This window comes from Falco peregrinus, chromosome 7, assembly GCF_023634155.1.
Source record: "Falco peregrinus isolate bFalPer1 chromosome 7, bFalPer1.pri, whole genome shotgun sequence".
NCBI classification, from domain to species: domain Eukaryota; kingdom Metazoa; phylum Chordata; class Aves; order Falconiformes; family Falconidae; genus Falco; species Falco peregrinus.
The window spans coordinates 38,341,411-38,360,432 of record NC_073727.1 but is presented as its reverse complement, the minus strand read 5'-3'; the positions used below and the strand labels follow the sequence as shown (position 1 = coordinate 38,360,432).

At 35.2% G+C, this 19,022-nt stretch overlaps 1 protein-coding gene across 2 annotated transcripts in view; it reads left to right on the top strand.

Annotated features, from left to right (window-relative positions):
* Positions 1 to 19,022, top strand: part of AHI1 (Abelson helper integration site 1) — a 96,874-nt gene that overhangs the window by 62,792 nt on the left and 15,060 nt on the right. For both annotated transcript variants that reach the window (XM_055810656.1, XM_055810657.1), the window contains exons 20-23: positions 8,586 to 8,644; positions 14,010 to 14,075; positions 16,372 to 16,534; positions 17,994 to 18,094. In XM_055810656.1, the coding sequence (XP_055666631.1) occupies positions 8,586 to 8,644; positions 14,010 to 14,075; positions 16,372 to 16,534; positions 17,994 to 18,094 (389 nt within the window). The remainder of the gene's footprint in view (positions 1 to 8,585; positions 8,645 to 14,009; positions 14,076 to 16,371; positions 16,535 to 17,993; positions 18,095 to 19,022) is intronic.

Here is a 19,022-nt window from a genome sequence, read left to right as displayed (position 1 = left end):
CTCACATGTGGTATGTTGGTTTCATCACACAAACTTTGTCATGAAATACCTAACCAATCTAGTTTCAGAAGTACAAAATGGAAAGTAAACTTGGGAATGTATTTTAGACATAGACCTGTATTTCTGAAAATTCAGTAAATGTATCTGCTATGAATTTTTTTCTTACTCTTTTGATTTTAGACTATATTAAAATTCTTACAAAGCTTTCCTGATTTAGTGTCTACCAATGGTCCTGCATTTTTTAGGTTTAATAACATATGAATAGTTTGGCAATGTCATGGAATTTTCTGGTAATACATTCTTAAAATTAATATTCAGTACTGGCTGAAAGTGCTGATTTAATGGAGACAGTAGGTTAGGTACAAACTAGTGACTATTCTGGTCATGGTAAAGACCTGAAATATCAAGCTGACTTATTTTTTCCAGCAGATTGCATATGATGTTGCTGATACTATTTTTCATTGAATGCAAATGTTAGAAGAAGCTACCTATGTTCTTCAAGCAGTTACAAAATATTTTTTTTTTACTATTTTTTTTTTCTGGTCAAGACATTCTAAGGCTACTGGGTAATATAGGAAATCAGTGTTCATGCAGTAACTGACTGGTTTTTCTTAGCTGAGACAACTTTGCATTGCAAAAATGTTAATGGCTGATTTTGGAAAGTATTTGTGGTATACTAAACATAGTTTCTTACTTACAACTTTCCATTTGTAGAGTAATAGGCTAATTTGGTTTAAGTAACTGTGGGTATCTAGCCATTGCTGAATTTCACTTGTGGGAGTAAATTACTGTTTTCCTTCCTTGATAATTTTCGTTCTTTGACTTTTATCCCTAGTTGAGTATGGTTTTTTGAAGACATGAGTAGACCTCCTGAAGTCAGTAGATACTTGACTTCGAGAGTTACAGAGTTGAATTCTATGTAACTGTATTACATAGCAATTAACTGTATTACTAAAGAGAATTTACCTGTACTACGTATTTTTAGGAAACAGATAAGCATAACTGCTGCTTAAGAGCTCTGTTTCCTCTCATTCAGGGAGGGTAGGTTCATGCAGAAGCAAAAATATTACCAAACCCAAAAGTGAAGGTTGCTACTCAGTGCTGGTCATCCACAACTCTAAGAGACTGCAGTTTCTATGTTTCATGAAGTATTTTTTGATAGAGTAACACCACAAACTTTATTTAATATAATACAAAATATGTTTCTTTTCAAATTTAATTTTGTTTGCTTGCTTTTAAATAGTTGTGGTGAGCTTAGCAAAACTAATAATTACTTTCTCAGCATATCTACAGCACTAGAATAAAAATACCTCTTATTAATACAAAGTATGCATCATAGTCTGCATTTGCCTTACATCTTTTTTTATCTGCTATATAGAACTTGTAAATAATATTGCCAATGTTACTTCAGAATGCTGATGATATATATGCAGGCTTATTGATGTTTGCTGTAGAGGTACTGTTTACACTGTAGAAAGAAACAACTGGATGCTATAACCTCTGCTCGTTTTCAGTTGTATCTACAGCCATTATGATGTAATGTTAGAGGTTGTCATAAATTAACACGTTCCTGATTAGCATGAATTCAATAAATGTTCTTTACTTCAAAAGAATGCTTGGGACATGTGCTACTACTTGCATTGTTTATGCATGGTACTGTAGAAACTTAACATTTGCAAGAAAAATGTAAGATGATGATTTGATAAGATTACTCAGAAATAATTAGGTGGGTGTGTAGGCTGCTAAATGTATTTGATTTTAATCTCTAATTAAAAAGTTGGATTTTTTAATTGTTTTTGTGATGCAATAGTTTTTACTTCATTATACCTTTTGTAAATAGGGGCCAAATTCTGCCTGTTCATTGTGCCTGAGTACAGGATAAATGTATTTGTGTGAAACAGTATTCTCTTAAAACACAGTGACAGACTATGCCCATAGTTCCTTGTGGAAGATTATTCTAAGATTCAGAGCAAATACATGTTTGTGCCTTTGTACACCTTGAACGAGGAATGAAAATAATGGCCAACATTGAATGAATAACTCTATGCATTCTTTTGGCTGATGGTAGATATAATTACGTTGTGGGATAATAGCACTGCCAGAAGCATAGTGGGGTTTTTTGTGTTAGTGCTGTCTGATTCTGAGGTCTCATGTATGAGGCTTGGTATTAGCTGCTGTTACAGTGAAGGTATCTTTCTGTGGACCTACAGGTGTGAATTCAAGCCTTGCTCCAGTCCACTGCTCTAGTGTTCGCTTAGCTCTGCAGCAAGGGTGTACTTGGTCATTTGGGCTGGAGAATTGGAGACAGCCAGATGCGGGAGCTAGGGACAACTGTACCAGTCCTTGGATAAGAAAGTTAGTATGTTTATCTCAGTTTAGGAAAACTGTGACTGAATCACAGTTTGAGAAGCCAGAGTTTTCCTAATACCTGGAGTTGGGGCACCTACTGGAAAATTACATGCTGGCGTGAAAGAAGCAGCAGCGCTATGTGTGGAACTGCATGGTACTGAATTTTGTAACTCCCCAGAGTTACTTTTCTAGATAGCTTTTTAATACCAACATTTAGTAAACAATTGGTTAAAAAGGTAAATATTGTATACTTTTTTTATGGAAATCTTATTCTTCTGTGCAGATTTTTCTGCATAGGATAGTATTTTGAATTGCAATCACAGCCTGATCTATTGACATAAGTTCTTCATTTTGTTAGTTTACAAGTTTTCATTATATTAATGGGTATGGGGAAGGGAAACAAAGAAGTTACACTCTTTCACTTATCAGCACAGTTCTGTTTTGGCTTAATTGGGGGGGTGGGGTTTTTTTTGGCTTGGTTTGTCATTGCCATCTAGATCACTCGCTGCACTAACTGGAGGAGTGACATCTGGCAGCAGTAGAGGTAAGCCCTCTACTCCTTCCATCTGCTCCCTTCCTCTCATTTTTTAAAGTGTATATAGCATGAAAACAGCTTCCATATCCAACTGGTAAAATAAATTGACAGAAGTTTCTGTATATAACTTACAGAAATTAAGACAGTAAACAGAGAGGGATTTTATTTGTCGTGTACATTTTGTGTTTTGATTTAGGTTAACAAATTGGAATCCCACTTAGAAAATCAGAACAACATTGAGGAGATAGTTCAGTCTTTTCCAGTTGCTCTGATAGAAGAAAAAAGTGGAGAAAAGACAAGGAGAAGGCTGGTAACAGCATGGGCTCACCAGATGCTGAGTAGACCTTTATCAGTGCAGATTATATTGCAAGAGTCTTATGGGTGTTTGTGGAAGTCCTTTGCATTCAGTAGTGATGCCATCACAGCACTCTTGTATATACACTTAAACATAGCATGTGAGAACCGTCTATTTTGAGAATATACATTTTAAGTGGCTTGCAAGATACAGGCTCTCAAGAGAATTAACCATTTCCTTTGGTGGCGTATTAGTTGCGAAGAGAACCCTATTTTATAAAGAATGCTAAAAATACTCTCTTCCTTGTCTCACTTTGAACTGCTTTTGAATGTAGTTTTCTTGCTCTGCCTTCAGATAACTGTGTTCCAAAGTAGTTGTAAAGCTGTGATACAGATTAAACTTCACTGAAACAGTTTTCAGTACACGTTGGTCCTATCCATTCTCCTGTTCGATTTGGAATTTGTTCAGAATCCTAGGTGCTATTTTAAGTTATGTAGAGCAGAATTTGAAGTGAATTTTTACCTGCAGCATTGGATATTAGTAACACATCTGTTTGGCTGGTAAAATAAAAAGATACACTTGTTTTAAGTGGATACATCCATTCCTTTAATTTTATGTGAACTGCATCTGAAAATGTTTGTGGTGGGTTTTGAAAGTATTTGTGATCCAGTGTTTAAGTAAAGGAAAACAGGTTCTTACCCAGTATATAAACAATCTTTTTAATGAATTCTGTTTGATCTCTTAAAGCATAATTGTTATAAGGATAAAGCCTTTGAGAAAAGATTAATGTATCATTATAAAATTATCTTCTTTCTTTTATATTATACCTAGCTTGAAAAATAAAATTGCAGAAAGAATTGAGTAATACTGCTCTGAAAGCTTTTAATTTAAAAAAAAACTCAAAACTTTCCTTTGAAGCCTAAAGAGGAGATTATACTGCGTACTAAAAGTTCTTTTGGTCTCAAAGGTCATACTTTTTAATAGGTGACTGTGCCGAAAACAATTCTGTTTACAGGAGCAGTTTTAGAGCCACAGAAGATGAGTAGGAAAAGCACTGAGCTCCTATACACATATTCATTTATCAGTTGACTTTTTTCCCCAGTGTTTGTTGTTTGGGTGTATTTTAACTATGCCCTGTTCCAGGAGGCCACAATATGAATTATAAGAAGAATGTCTGCAATAAGAAATAGCATTTCCTAGAGGCATAGTTTATTTTCATATATTTCAGGATTTGTTTGGGGGGGGTTTAGACATCAATAATTAGTGTAAACTTAAAGTAAAACTCAATTAAAAATAGAATAATGTGGAACTGGAATAAGTAAGATTTAATTTTCCTTTCTGCTTGCTTTAGAGGGGTTCATCACAGAAATGTCTGAATATGAACTTCTTGCAATTTTCTTAGTTATGTATTTGTTTGTTTGGTGTTCTGTGATTTTTCTGAGGATTTTCCAGGATGAACTTTTGGATTATTTCATTAACTGTAGATTCTGTGAGACTGGAATCCTTGGGAGAGTTAGAAAGCACAAATACATTTATTAATTAAAGAATTATATTGTCAAAAATTGTCAAAGAATTAATTTGTCAAAAAATGTCAAAATAAATTGTCAATTTCATGAAGGGAGAAAAAGCCTTCTTTGAAGATTTAATTCAAACATAAATTCTTTAAGAAATGTTTTCTCAGCCTCTATTAAAAGAAGAATTTTTCATATAAACATTTAATATTAGGTCATCGTGGACACTCCAGCAGGGTATTAGTGGAATTATGCGACTCCCTACAAGGACTTCTTTCCCTTTTCTGTATCTTTTGCTATTAATTTAAAAAAAATATAATAGTTAAGATGCTGCTATTTAAAAGGAAGTGTTCTTAAGTGCTATTTTGGAGCATTGTTGCTGCTGTTGTATAAATTTCTGTATAAGTCTAATCTGCTTGGAAGTGAACTCATCTACTTCCTGTGTATTTCAGCGCCACTATTTAGAGTTTGATCAGATCGCACTAATGTGCTTATCTGGAGCAGGGGGCAGTTTTTCAGTGAAAGCATGCAACAAAACTGGGAACTTGGTATTACAAACATATTTTGGACAGGAGGACAACTACTTGGTTTCTGTCTTTAGTTGCTGTTCTACTGACAGAGAATATATTGCCAGAAGTGACCCAGAAAGGATAGACTTTCAGTTCACTGCTCAAATTGTACAGGAAACTAATACAGTTTCAGACTCTCTCTCAAGGCAGGCAGCTACACTTGTTTTCAAAAGATACTAGTTCTGTGGTAGGCATTTACCTAAAGTCAGCACATGCATGGGCTCCCAAGATAATTGTAGCTAGAGGATTATGTGGACCATAAAGAAGAGCTCTCCTGCTGTTAAATTGTGTCAATGTGAAAATTCTTGATTATTTGACAAAGAAGCAATAGCATCTATCATTTTGAGACCATCTAACATGGCATTTAGACATTAGCAGTAGGTTCTTCTAGAAGTAATGTATTCTTTTCATGTAAAATTCCATATAAAGGAGACCGCTGAATAATCAATGCAGAGTAATAGGAAATACAGTAATCCAAATGTTAATGCTTTCATAGAGAAGGTAAACTCAGGACATGGAGGGTTTTGAAGGTGAAGACAGCAAATGCTGTTAAGAAGGTTGTTAGAGAGTTAAGGTAAACTCTGTAGATCAATAAAAATGCTTCTCCATTAGTGATTTGGAAGCATCCTTGAGATAAGACAGTCTAGGTTAACCTGGGCATTCAGTGGAGTTTTCTTTTCAGGTTTGGCCTTACAAGGGCTTTAATGACCTTTATTATATAAGTGCAGGGTAAGTGAGAGTCCTAACAGGTCACAGTGTCCTGTAAACTTCGGTTTTGGATCAAGTGGAAAATGCCCTTCTGCAATCTTGACCTCAATTTCAGTACCTCACTGCAGTAGTTGAAAAGTTTGCACAGCCTGTGTCAGAGATAACCAAAGCAAGCACTGCTGAAGCTGTTAGTCACACCTGCTCAGCGTTGTTTACATGCTTCATCAAGCATGGAACCACGTCAAGCCAATAGCGGTGTAAAATTGCTTTAAAAGTTTATTGCTTCATTTGAGAAAGAAGGGATAGATATTCCCTTGCTTACTGAATGGACCTTGTTTTGTGAATGAGGAAGATCTGAACAGTTTTTTGGTTTTTAATGCTGTGTTCTGAATGTAGGAGCTACTAAAAGAGTACTTGATAACTGAAAACAACTAACAGTTAACTAAAGACTGGCTTAGGGTAACCAATAGGCATGATTAATATGAACAAATGGCATTGATTCTGTGGACTACAGAATATTTGGACCCGTGGGCTGTGGTCTATTTAGTGTTTACCCCTCAAGTGAGGTAACAGGAATTTCCTGCGTGTTTTGGAAGAAGGCTCAAGTCATGGAAACCTCTCTCAAAACCATTGCCAGTTGCTAGAATTCAGTCCATTACACCTTGTATCTTTGAGTTACACATCTGTGTCTTTCCTATGCTTGCAGCAGAACAGGTCTACACTACCTTGTATTGAAGCTTAATTGGTGCTATCAGTCTAACAATAAAGTTATCATCTGACAAGCAGCTAAATTATAGACTGCACAGAAATACTCACATACATAAACATACAGTCCAGAAGTACTTGGAGGTAATACGTCTTTTCCATAGGAGAACAAGAAAAGTCAGTGATATTACTGACAGAAATACAGATTTTGTTTATTAAAATTAAAGTCTGAATATTTTTCCAAAAAAGCAATTGTTTTCATCATATATTTTATATGATTTCTGTCTTAGAATGGGTTTGTGTGAAGTGGCTAAAACACTGAAAGGCTCAAATTGAAAATCCTATGGTACAATATTGAGCTGTCTAAAGAAATTTTTTTATCATGCAGACATTTTATTGGTTTTAAGTTTGGGGTATTTTTATGCAAAGAAATTATATGATACTGTATGCAATAGTACATCCATATGTAGTATCATCTCTGTAGCAGCTTGTTTTGTAACGTGTTTTGTATGATTACGTACGTAACAGTATTAATAGGAGTAATATCCCCACTGACTTTTGGTGTTAGTGCTTAACAAATGTTTTAGCAAATAGCTTATTTGAAAAAAGGTAAGTCTACCATGTTTAACTATGGGTTGAATTCAGAAACTGTTTCTATTCTTGTCTCTTTCCTTTTCTGAAAAGAGGTGAAGAGATGGAAAAATAATAAAAATTGAAGTAAAGCTTTGAAAATGAAGTATTCCGAATTTGTACAAGCTTCTTTGAAATTAAGATTCACAAAATTGAAAAATCCATTATTGCTCTTAGGATTTCTCACAAGTACAAAATTATTCACATGTAGATCTGCAGGAGCATGGTTTAACTATGATTATTTGAGCTTGCAGCTTTTATTATATTTAGAAATATCTAAATATCTTAATGATTAAACATTTATTAATAAATCTCCTGTGAAAGTCAAAACCACTAGGCTTTACAAAGTATACTGTAGGTGGAGTTGTGCAAGCTTCCTTGTGGAGCTGTGCCAGTACATGGGAATCTGAACCTGAAAAGTCCTCTTTAGTCACATACTGGACTCCTCAAGAGTAGGCATTTGGAGTAGCAAATGAAAATGAGTTTTCAGAACTTACTCTTTGAAAACAAAACTTGTTTCAGATGTAGTATCTCACAGAGAAAATCCAGTGAGCTTAACTCTGTGTTGTCTGGCATCTCTATACTTGAGAAACTGTTCTCCAATGAAGCAGTAGCGTTTTTCACTGTCATATTCAACAATTTTCAGATTTTTTTGTATCTTTTCTTTTTAGGACTTTTTCTTAAGTATACAGCTGAGGAGACCAGTAACAAAAAGATAAATCCATAGATGATGAAAGGATTTTCCTGAGCTTAGTAGTTAACATAATAGTTTAAAAAGAAAAGAATTTACAAGTACTTGTTCAAATGCACTGTGTAGAGAGTGAATAAAATAAACAGCAAGATGTGTTGTGATAGGAACTTAGATGATCAAAGGGAACTACTGAATAGGCATAGTTATTCTTTCAGATAAAATAAGGAAGGATCATTTCTGTTGGAAAACTTTGGATGCATTACTCAGAAATTCAATGAAGAGAAAAGCAATACAGCCTAGATAATAGTGTCAGCTTTGAGCACGAGGTGGCATGTGGACATAGCTTGAGCTATTTCTCCAAATCATTTGAATGGAAATATTGGATTAGTTAACCTTGTGTCAGGTCTGTTAGTTAAATAAACCCTCCAACTGTTCCTGACTGAAGGATGCATAGTTGTGACTGAAAGATGCTGCTGCTTTTCATTAGAATTTTGTCAAACATATCCTGCTAACATAATGATTTTAAAATAAAATGGTTTATTCGATGGAAAAGGATAACAAGCAGAAAATTCACAGCCTTTTCTTTTCACAGGGTGTTTCAGCCCAGTAGGAAATCCTCTTAGCCGAACACTATTGGGTAGACTACAGACGGTAAGGAATTCTGTCTTTGCATTTTTTTTTAAATTGATGTTTAAATATAAAATGTCATTATTCACAAGTTCTCACTGTAGAGAAAGGTGTTTTTTTTTTTATCCTTTCTTTATTCACAAAAGAGGTATCTTCAAGCAAATTGTCTACATGGGCAAATAAGCTTTTGCTGCAGCCAGCTGGTAGGAAGATCAGATATCTACAAATTAAAAGCTTTTTATTTTTTCATGATTCACTTTTTGTTGTTTAGAAATAAGCTAAAATCACAGTCCTGTTTTTCTGAGTACTGTTAAGAATACAGGCATTGATAAGTAGGGAGAGAAAGCTGGAACAGTAATTTGCAATCGAATCCCATTTGCAGCACCATGTTTTCATTGTTTACTCACACCTCACCTTTTTGTAACAAGTGAAATCACAGTTATCCTTTATTTAATTGCTTATCTGTTAAATATTGATTGGAAATGTCTAGTAATGACATTTGTTCCTTTCTTTATTTCTTTATTTTCTGAACGCTGTAATAAAAATCCAACAGAATCTGTAAATGCCGTTCATTCCAGCTATGAGCTTGATAAACCTGGATTAAGCACAGAGGTTTATGGGGAAACTAGTGATGGAAGAATGAGCAGTGCTTCTGAATATTGAATGTATGTGTGGCTCTAGAAAGCTGGGCCAGTTGTACTGGAGATTAATCCTCCTGCACCCAGGGACAGAATGCCATGATATAATAATCTGTCTTAATTGTATGCTAATTGTAATTTTTCAGAAAAATGCTAAATTGGGCATAAATTAACTTGGATCATTTATAGCTGTTTTAGAATTTGGATTTGCAGTTTTCGGTTGGTTTGGGCTTGGGGTTTTTTGACCTACCTTATTTAATAGATTCTGATAATAGAGTTCTGGAAGGCTCATAAGATACATCAAGAAATTTTGAAAGTACAGGTTTACGTTGCTGTTTTGTTAGTGGCTAAATGGTTCTTGTTTTCACATCTTCATTTTTTTTAAGCATCAATGTAAAATTTTCAGGAAAAAATATAAATTTTACAGTTAGCATTTTAGTGTTCTCCATCACAGCAAGCTCAATAAACATTTACAGGATCAACTGTTTTGGAAAACACTAAATAGCACCTAATTTAGAGTATTTTTTTCTGAGAAGGTTAAATTAAGATTTTGAATATTTTTGTTACTTTTTTGTTATAAATGCAGTAATATATATAAGTGCAGGTAAACATATCAAAAAAGAGGCATATTTAGAAATTATGAAATAGTTGAAGAGGTTCTGAATAATTTCAGGAACTGGAGTATTTCACATGCTTCTAAATTGATCTTTTTCCCTTTTTTTCCTTTCTTTCCTTTTTTATCCCTGTAGGCTTTACTGCAGCAGCTGTGTTTGCATTTCTGTTTTCTGTTTGTACATTACAAGTTTCAATAAAGTGCAGCCTGGCACAGTTTTGGGATTTTTGCTCTAGGCAGCTTATAGATTCCCATGCTCATTAAATATTGAACGGCTGTAATCAAATAAGGATTGTAGTCATCTGAAGCCTAAGGAAGTAACTTTACAGTGTCTACAGACAGATTAATTAAGACCAAAGAAGAGTACATTATTCTTAGTAATAAATACTTTTAGAATCATTTTAATTTAGGTATTAATACTATCCTTGTACTTCTGTTTCCCATAGACTCAATTTGTACAGTTAGGTGTCCTGAGCTAGGACTGTGTTGACAATTAATTGGACCAGACAACAAGAACAGAAATATGACAGTGCTAACAATATTCAGTTATTTTATGCTAAGTCTGAGCTTATTCAGCATTTCATTTAAAACTTCAATTGTTGGGTAGAGAGGTTGCATGATATGCTTGAGGAGAGAGAGGATTAAGTAAATTTCTAACCCTTGGGTTCATAAAGAAAAATTAAAATAGTGGAGCAACTGTAAAAGCTCAGATTGATTCTGCAAAATTTTTAAGAGTTTTAAATATCTCACGTTTAAGCCTGTCATGTATTTTTTGAGCACTGTAAGTTCATTTCTTAGTTTGTCTCCTTAAAAAAACCAAACATACAAACAACTAAATACCAATAAACAAAATGGCAACAAAAAAACCCTAGAAAGTGACAGTCTGAAAACCTAGGCTATAGCAGACTGAGGCACAGATTTACTGAATAGACAAGAGGAGCTTTAACACTCATTCCTTGTGTCTTTACTGGAGTATTTGCACATGTAACACTTGTGCTTCTCTTCCATTTTGGCAGATAGCAGGTACAGGGAGGTAGAGTGGAGAGAAGCAGTGGCACTGTGCAGCATCCAAGAACTAGATGTTTGTTGTTCTTCCTGTCGCTGAATCCGACACTGATGGGAAGAAGAGGGAGGGTGGCTTTGGCCTGGTATGCACAGTCACCAGTGTATGTAGTGTCTGCCTAAGGTTAATCTTGGAAAAGCTTATTTTCCAAGTTTAGTTAATTTTCCAAGTTAATGACTGATTAGAAGTGGGAGTTAATCTGTATGTTTATTCTGTTACAATGAAGAATGTGTTTACATATAAGGAGGAAGCATATGAAACCACCAGTAGGCTTTAGGTTTTGCATATTTTTTTTAAACTTTGATTTTGTGGTATTTAAAATCTATTTGTTCAGTAGTTGAAATGCAATGCTGAATTTTTTACAGAAAAGGCAGTAATACTGTATCACTTGTTCTTACTTAGTGCTGCTTTTTCTAAGGGAATGAATGCTATCTAATGCCCAAATCTTGTGTGGCTGCATGAATAAAGAGCAAAACTCCATTACCACAATCACTGAAACTGTCCAATTAAAAAGATGCCGTAAACATTTTAATTAGTGCCTTACCAGAAATCAGTGCTACCTGATACAGCAACTTAGCAGTTTACTTTTACCTGCAATGCTGTCTTTTGTATTAGTGTCTTAAAACCATTTTTGTTTTTGTGTTAGAAATGTCAAGGCTATGTAAGTGGGTTAGTCATAGATAACCAGTATAATACTCCATGTTTTAGAACTCTGCATCAGCTGCTGGATCTATTTATCATCTTCTGGGGATGTTTCTTACCCTGAAAGCTCCTAACAGCTTTCTTCAGCCAAAATCAGTGTGACACAGCGGCCTTTTTCAGCAAGCATTTTGTTCCTGTTTCTTGCAGATGTCCTGCCTCCCAAAAAGACCAACTCCTCAGAACGTAACTATAGCCCCATATCTATTCTGATGCAAGAAAAAGATTAACTAGTTTCCATTTTGCATTTCAAAAAAGGAGACGTTAATATTGCATTAAGAATGATGTATTCATACACTTCAGTATGTCTGTTGCTTTTTTTGGAATCCTGAAAATGTGGCTTAATCTTGGACACAACATAAAAAAAGAGAAAAGGTGTTTCTAAACTGAAAGGCCAGTAGTTACTTGCAGTCTAATTGGTAGTTGGTACTATTTGAGAAATGGTGTGGCATGCCAGAGGCAGCTCTGCTGCTTCGCAGTAGCTGTGTTTGTGGTAGGCAGCGGTGGCAATTCCCCTGTCCTGCTGGAGGTAGTGTGTGTGTGTGCAGCCTGTGACATACTTGGAGTATCTCTGAGATGAAACTCCTTTGGATTGTTGCTGCCTGAAAAGTTTAACACAGTGTCTGAGAACATTCAACATAGTCTCATGATGACTCATGGATTTTAGCTTGTTATTTCCAAACAGTTCCCTCTCTCCAAGCTCTTCTTACATTGAGTGTTTGAGAGCACATAAATGCTTTATTAAAAAGAGAGACAGATTGAGACACAATAATGGGGCAATATGAGTACCTGAACTAGATACCTAAATAATACTGCTAATAATTCTGATGAATCATATTTGGGCAACAGGAGGCACTCCCATCCCACAGGCTAAGCACGTTGCCTGCATAGTTCTCTTAACCTTGAGAATGGAAAATGAGAATTAGCTGAAACCTGTAAGGCAGTGTGAACTACCAGTAGACCATTGAACAAGCCACATACTCTGAGCTGCAGCTCCACCAGTCTTTGTTCAAAATTTGTTTATCAAATCAGGCAGTTACACTTCCCCCTCCCTGTGTACATACATAATTATTCAGAACTCTTTAGGTGGTAGGCTTAGATGTTCTGGTAGATGATAAGAACCGAGTGCAACTGTTTGCTTTTGTACTGTGTTCATCTTTATGTACCTGCATGTGTCTGTAACTACTGCGGCAATATCAACACAGTCTTGAGACTTGGATAGAATCTTTGTGTTCAGGATAGTCAGCGGTTTCTTTCCCATATGGGATAAGCCTAGCTCAGTCAGGAAGACAATTTGAGGACAAGAATCTCTGTTCTAGAGAACGCCATTTATTCTGCTGAGGGTTGCAGCAATGATGTTCCTTGGATCATCCTAATAAAGTAAAAACCCGGAAAATAAAAGGAGCAATACATTTTAGATATATGTTTTAAAAAAGCAAGAGTTGAGAAGGAAGTTCGTGCGAAAGGCAGTTAAAGGAAGGGCTGTAAAACAGGAAAATGGTGAAGTATGTTGGATATAAATTCTCAAATTTAAATGTAGTTTATAAAGTGGTACCATCTGTTACAGGTGGAAATGTTTACTTCACAAAGCTCACATTTGGTGGTTCTCCTCTAAAATATTTTAATTGCTGTGTAATATTTGTATTCTGTATTGTAGTTTGCATCCTTTCACACATACAAAATCTCGGGGAAACTGGTTTCCCCTTTGTAAAAATAGGCCATTGAAAAATAATTGAGTAACACCAGCAAAGGACTTCCATCGCTTCCTTTGTTCTGTTGTGCTGTTCGTCTGCTATTTCCATAATTTTTCTCTTTTAAATCTTTATCCAACTGAAGAATTCTACTGATTGACAGAAATCAAGTTTTGTAGGTGTAAGTCCATCGTAACGGTTGCATTAGAAACCTGCTATTCCTTTGACTTCATTGGAAGTCTGAAGAGTAAGTGGTAAAGATAGAACGATTAGAATTAAATGGGAAGTATTGGTTATTCAGGCCAACCTGAAATTCTCCATTATATGAAAGTGACAACTTTTGCATACTGGTTCAGAGGTAAAATTCACTGCAACAACTTCTCAAACATCTACCTGTAGTGTTTGCAATGCAAACAGACTTAAACAGCATAGTCATCAATCCTCTGTCTTCCCCCATGTGATCTTTAGTATAGTGTACATATGTGGAAAACTTAACATCTTTTTCAAAAGATCTACATAGCTGATATTACTCAGTGTAGCTTAACATCACTTCTGCTTTTTCATGTTTAAAAAAGCATTTTATTACAGATAATTCTTACTCATTTACAGTAGACATGAAAATATGCATAAATGTAGTATATCAAAGTACTTCATATTAAAGTTTTAAAATAATTTCTTCTTCTAGAGTGATGACTGCCTGACTGTACTGGGGGCGAGAGGAGGAAGCAGTTGTCCACTGGAGCAAGAAACAGTAAGTATTATGTAATTTTTACATATCTTCTATACCTGTTACATTGTATCGAGCTTTTCAAAGCACATTGGTTTTTTTTAGAATGATCCCAAGGATTTCTTTTGCTACCCTAGATTTTGTAATTCTTACAAACGTGTTCATAACCAGCATATCCACATTATCGCCATTTTTATATCACTCTTAAAAAATAATTTCATCAAATTTTAATTAATATAGATACTTTTTTTTGTTGTTGTTCTCTTGAACTTGGACCCAGACAGAACTTAACAAATGTTTGAATGTCACAACAGAAGAAATTCAGTTGCTCTGGGCATAATTGTGAGTGTTCTACATTTTTCTTGGGTCCTGAGGTGCATTTCCCGTATCCCTTTATGGTCATTTTGTGATCATATGTCTCCAGAGAATATAATGGCAATTTCCACATTTCGTCTAAATTGTCAGGCTTGCTAAACCAGTTGTATTACAGGACATATTTGTATTTTATTTTTTTTTATTTCTTGGGGGGGGGACACACAATGGGACTTGCTTGATTAGTTTGAGCTATTTGTTGGCAGTGTTTCCATGTTACTGAATTTTTGTAATTTTTTCCAAAACCCAAAACATTTACACCAGAATTGTCTTACAAAAGATACTGCAAAAAGAAATGTTTGTTGCTCTGCCTTTCACTGTTTTTCATGCTGCCAAGTAATTAGGGTTGTATTCATTTCTTTTTTTTTTTAACCTTAAGTGACCTCATGATTTTCATCGTACTATTACTAAGGCAACCGTTGTCACTTACCTGAATTGGGCACTGTTAGAGCACCTCTTACTGGACATGACCATGCAAGCTTCCAGTTCTGTACTGTTTCTCCAAGATGCTCATTAGTGTGTTTTAGTTTGTTCTATTCTATGGCTCATATGTCTATATCATCAATGTCAGCTGTAATTACTATATTAGCTTTCCTAATGCAGAGGGGAGCGTTATAATAAAAAATATTACATTGTTTAGCTTCTTTATGTAAGTGCAGGATTACTGAATGTATATTTAGATAAACTTCCCATCTACTGAGAACTGTGCTGATGCTAATTCTTTGATGCTGTCCACCACTACAAATTACCACATAGAATTTACAATGGTAGAATCATTTCCATCTTTTCTCATTTGTGACTGATTTAATCTGTTTAATGGGTGACATGGAATTATGAAAATACAAGTGACAATGGCTATATATTTACACTTAGACCTCACAGGTGATAAAAAGCACTGTGCAGTTCATCAGTCTTAGGATTTAAATGCATGCCTGAGTAATAAAAAAGAAAGTTTTTTCTCCAAATCCCTATCTTTATAATAACTTTGCTGTCTTCTTCTATCCCTTATAACCTCCTATCACTCCTAACCATCCCCGTTTATGATCTCTTACAATTTCATAGAGGAATCAGAGGTGAAGATTATATGTAGGGAAGCAATGTTCTTTGCATAAAATAGGTCATAATTTTACTCTTCACTTATGAGGGAAGTGAGCAATTCCCTTATTCTTTCAGTTCACTTGTTTTCTTTTCAGTCTTTTCTGCTCTGAATTCATCAGGACAGATTTTTTGTTCACAGAGCATGGGAAATAAATAAGAATTATACTTGATATTTTCATATTTAGGGTAGAAAGCAGGCTTCCGGTAATGTATTCTATGTAGTATGCATGGTGCTGACCACTGTTAGTACTCTTCCCCAGGAAAGTATAGAAGTATTTCACTGGCAAATCGTTTTATTATGTGAAATGGAATATAAATTTATTTTTGGCAGATATTTATAAAGTTGTATATGCAAGCCCTTATTTGTAAAGGAAAAAGAAAAAGTGGGGTGATCAGAGCAAAACTTGCAATGATATTTTGTACTAAATTTTTCCATCAGTGAAACTGTCGTACTGTGGAAGTATTTATTCGAACACATATGCTTCATGAGCACACGGAATGGGATCTGAAGGTGGTGTAACAGTTCTAAGAAAGTGAATGTCTGAAGTGGTTTTTTTTTCTTTTTGCTTCACAAGTAAATTGCTTATAAAACTAACAGCTGCTGTTTTGAAGCTAATCTTAGTGAATTGAATGTTCTTAACCATTTCTACAATCCCACAGTCCTTTATCTTGCCTCTCCTGCTGCTTTCCCACCACCCTTGATCCCATTAGCAAAACTTGAGACAGCCTCAGCTTTTACCAAAGTGCAGCTTTGGTTTCAGCTGCTTTTCTGCAAGAGGAAGTGAATGTTGCGCTTTTTTCTCTGTGGCATGGTTGTGATAAAGCTGTGGTGCTCTTATCTCTCTTTTAGGTAGTGGCTCTTTATGACTACACAGCGCATCGATCAGATGAGCTAACCATCCATCGCAGTGACATTATCCAAGTGTTATACAAAGATAATGATAACTGGTGGTTTGGCAGCCTAGCAAATGGACAGCAAGGCTATTTTCCAGCTAATTATGTGGCTGGTGAAAGTAAGTTTACTGCTATCTTCCTGGTATACCGGTGTGGGTTTAACTGATGGTCCAAGATGTTACCATGCTGTACTGCTTATTGTTCTGAAGATATGAATATATGTAGCACACAGATGGCATAATGATGACTTAGCGTGATGCAGAAATTGTATAAAGTTAGCTAACCACTTAGCAAGTTGACATACCTGACTTAGGAAGGCATTGGCACTTAGTTAAACATTCCATCTTATATAGTGCTGGCTTAATTATCACTCAAATGGATTGATTCCTTGTCTCTTCTTGGAAATAGCCACCTGGTTCATGCCCTACCTTGGCAATGTTTTAGGATACATCAAAGCATTTCACAGACATCTTACATTTTTCTTAGGCAATCTGTTAGATCTAAGCAGTTACATTTGTAAAAACTCTTGATTTTCCCCCTACTGTAATGGAGAATGCTCAGTTCCCAAATAACTGAATTTCAGTATGAAGTTTTAAAAAACAGTAATGGTTAAATCTCATATCTGAGCACTGAACTTGCTACCAGGTCCCTGTTGTTAAAAACATTTTGATTAAACTACTACAGACAAACCTAAATGAATCTGAACAAATAATATAAGAATCATCCTACTGAGTCAACTGATGTAAAGATGCTTAGTGTCCTGACTGTTGTTAGTATTCGGCTTACGGACATAGTCTGTGGTTGCATGCTACGAAAAATTCATTTGCCTTCCTAAACTATCAAACTATCAGTTATACTGGTGTTTAGAAATCTCTTAACTCAACATTTCTCAAGATCTTTTCCTCCATTTTCTAGTTCCTCCCTCTGTCCTTCAAGTGAAGTCTAGTATTTATGCCTCTTCCCTAAAAAACACTCAGACATAACACTGCTGACTTGATGATGGTAATTAAAGTTAGCTTAACTACTGTCTTTCCCCTTTGTCCTCCCCTTGCACATCTTATGCATTTTCTTCTTCCTTACTTTCTTGCAAAATAAACAAGAGATCAGTCTGTAGGAAGATTCTTCAGTGATGGCCTGTTCTTAAAAACACAGAAGAAAATTTTTGAAGCAGTGGTCCAACTGTGCAAAAAACCTCTGGTATATAATTCTTTATTTCAGTTGGTGACCATCTTATTAATGAACCAAAAGAAATGCATGTCATATATTTATCAAGTATCAACTGCACTGCTGTCAGTATGGACTTTGTTCTTAGTCATGTAAATGTTTGATTGTTTCTATTTTATATAATTATCTATATAAATTACATTTATATAAATAACATTTAAATCTAAGCTTACTAATATAAAGTTAATAGGCAAATTTTGATAAATTCTTATACAAAGTTTGGCTTTAGTTTCACCTGTTCCAACTGACACCCCTTTTTTGGTTATATTATAATGTCACAATTGTTCATATGAAATATGTACTTTCATAATTCTTTCATGACTCATAATGGTGAATTATGGATCCTGTTTTCAGAAGAATATGAAGAGCAACCTTCAGGATTGGTACCAGATTCCGCTCCTCTCCTACCTGAAGGACCAACAGAAGCAGAGGAAGGCTCTCCAATGCTACATAAGGTAATAATGTGAGAAGGAACGATTCTTTAACTAGTGGTGGACTATGTCTTTTGTGTTCCAAGTGGACTGTATTAAATTTTCAATCCTTTTTGAAAAAAATTCTCCTGTGTAGACCTCATTCCAGGTAAGCACGTAGATTTTCAGCAGAAATCTAACTTTGTCTTGTGTGAATCCACATGTTCCATCACATAGCAATTAAATATTTTGCCTACTTTTGTACCATTGTAGTGAGTGGCAAACCACCTATTGACTCCAAGGTTTACCACGGTATCTCTCATGGATACTTTATGTAAATTACGGTTGAAGAAAGAACATGGGGTTTTCAAAACCTGACATAATTTCATGCACTTGACTGTCATTTTTATAATATACACTGCCCACAGACTTGAAATTTTCTGCCCTGCAGTTTCCTTATCTATCAGGTTGCTTAGGAGACAGCTGTGATGTTTTTCTCTCAAGAGTTTTTCATCCATGTAATGACATCCTAATTAAAGATATACAGTGTAATAAGAAAGCCTTATTATCAGACCAGGAGATATGCTGCATCTTAATGCACTTATTTGTCAACGGATGTTCTCTGACATGAATGACTTCACCCATCCTGTAGGTTGCTCAGGAGGGTAGAATGTAGAGAGTTCATAGTTTGGAGGAACAAAGGAAAGGAATGCTTTTTCTTGACCATATTAAATATCTCTCCACTCCCACCAGATACTTACATTGGATCGCAATTGCATATGTCGTTTTGTTGTTAACATTATCACATACTATACTGTGCACAGAAGCATTCCTGTTTCTGTGATTTTTAGTTAGCAGTCAGAATACAGTATGTACAGAACAACAAAGAAGAAATGGTCATTTTTTAGTCAAGGAAAAAGATGGGGTTGGAGTTTTATTTTATTTTTTTCAGATGTTTAGAGATACTGCTATG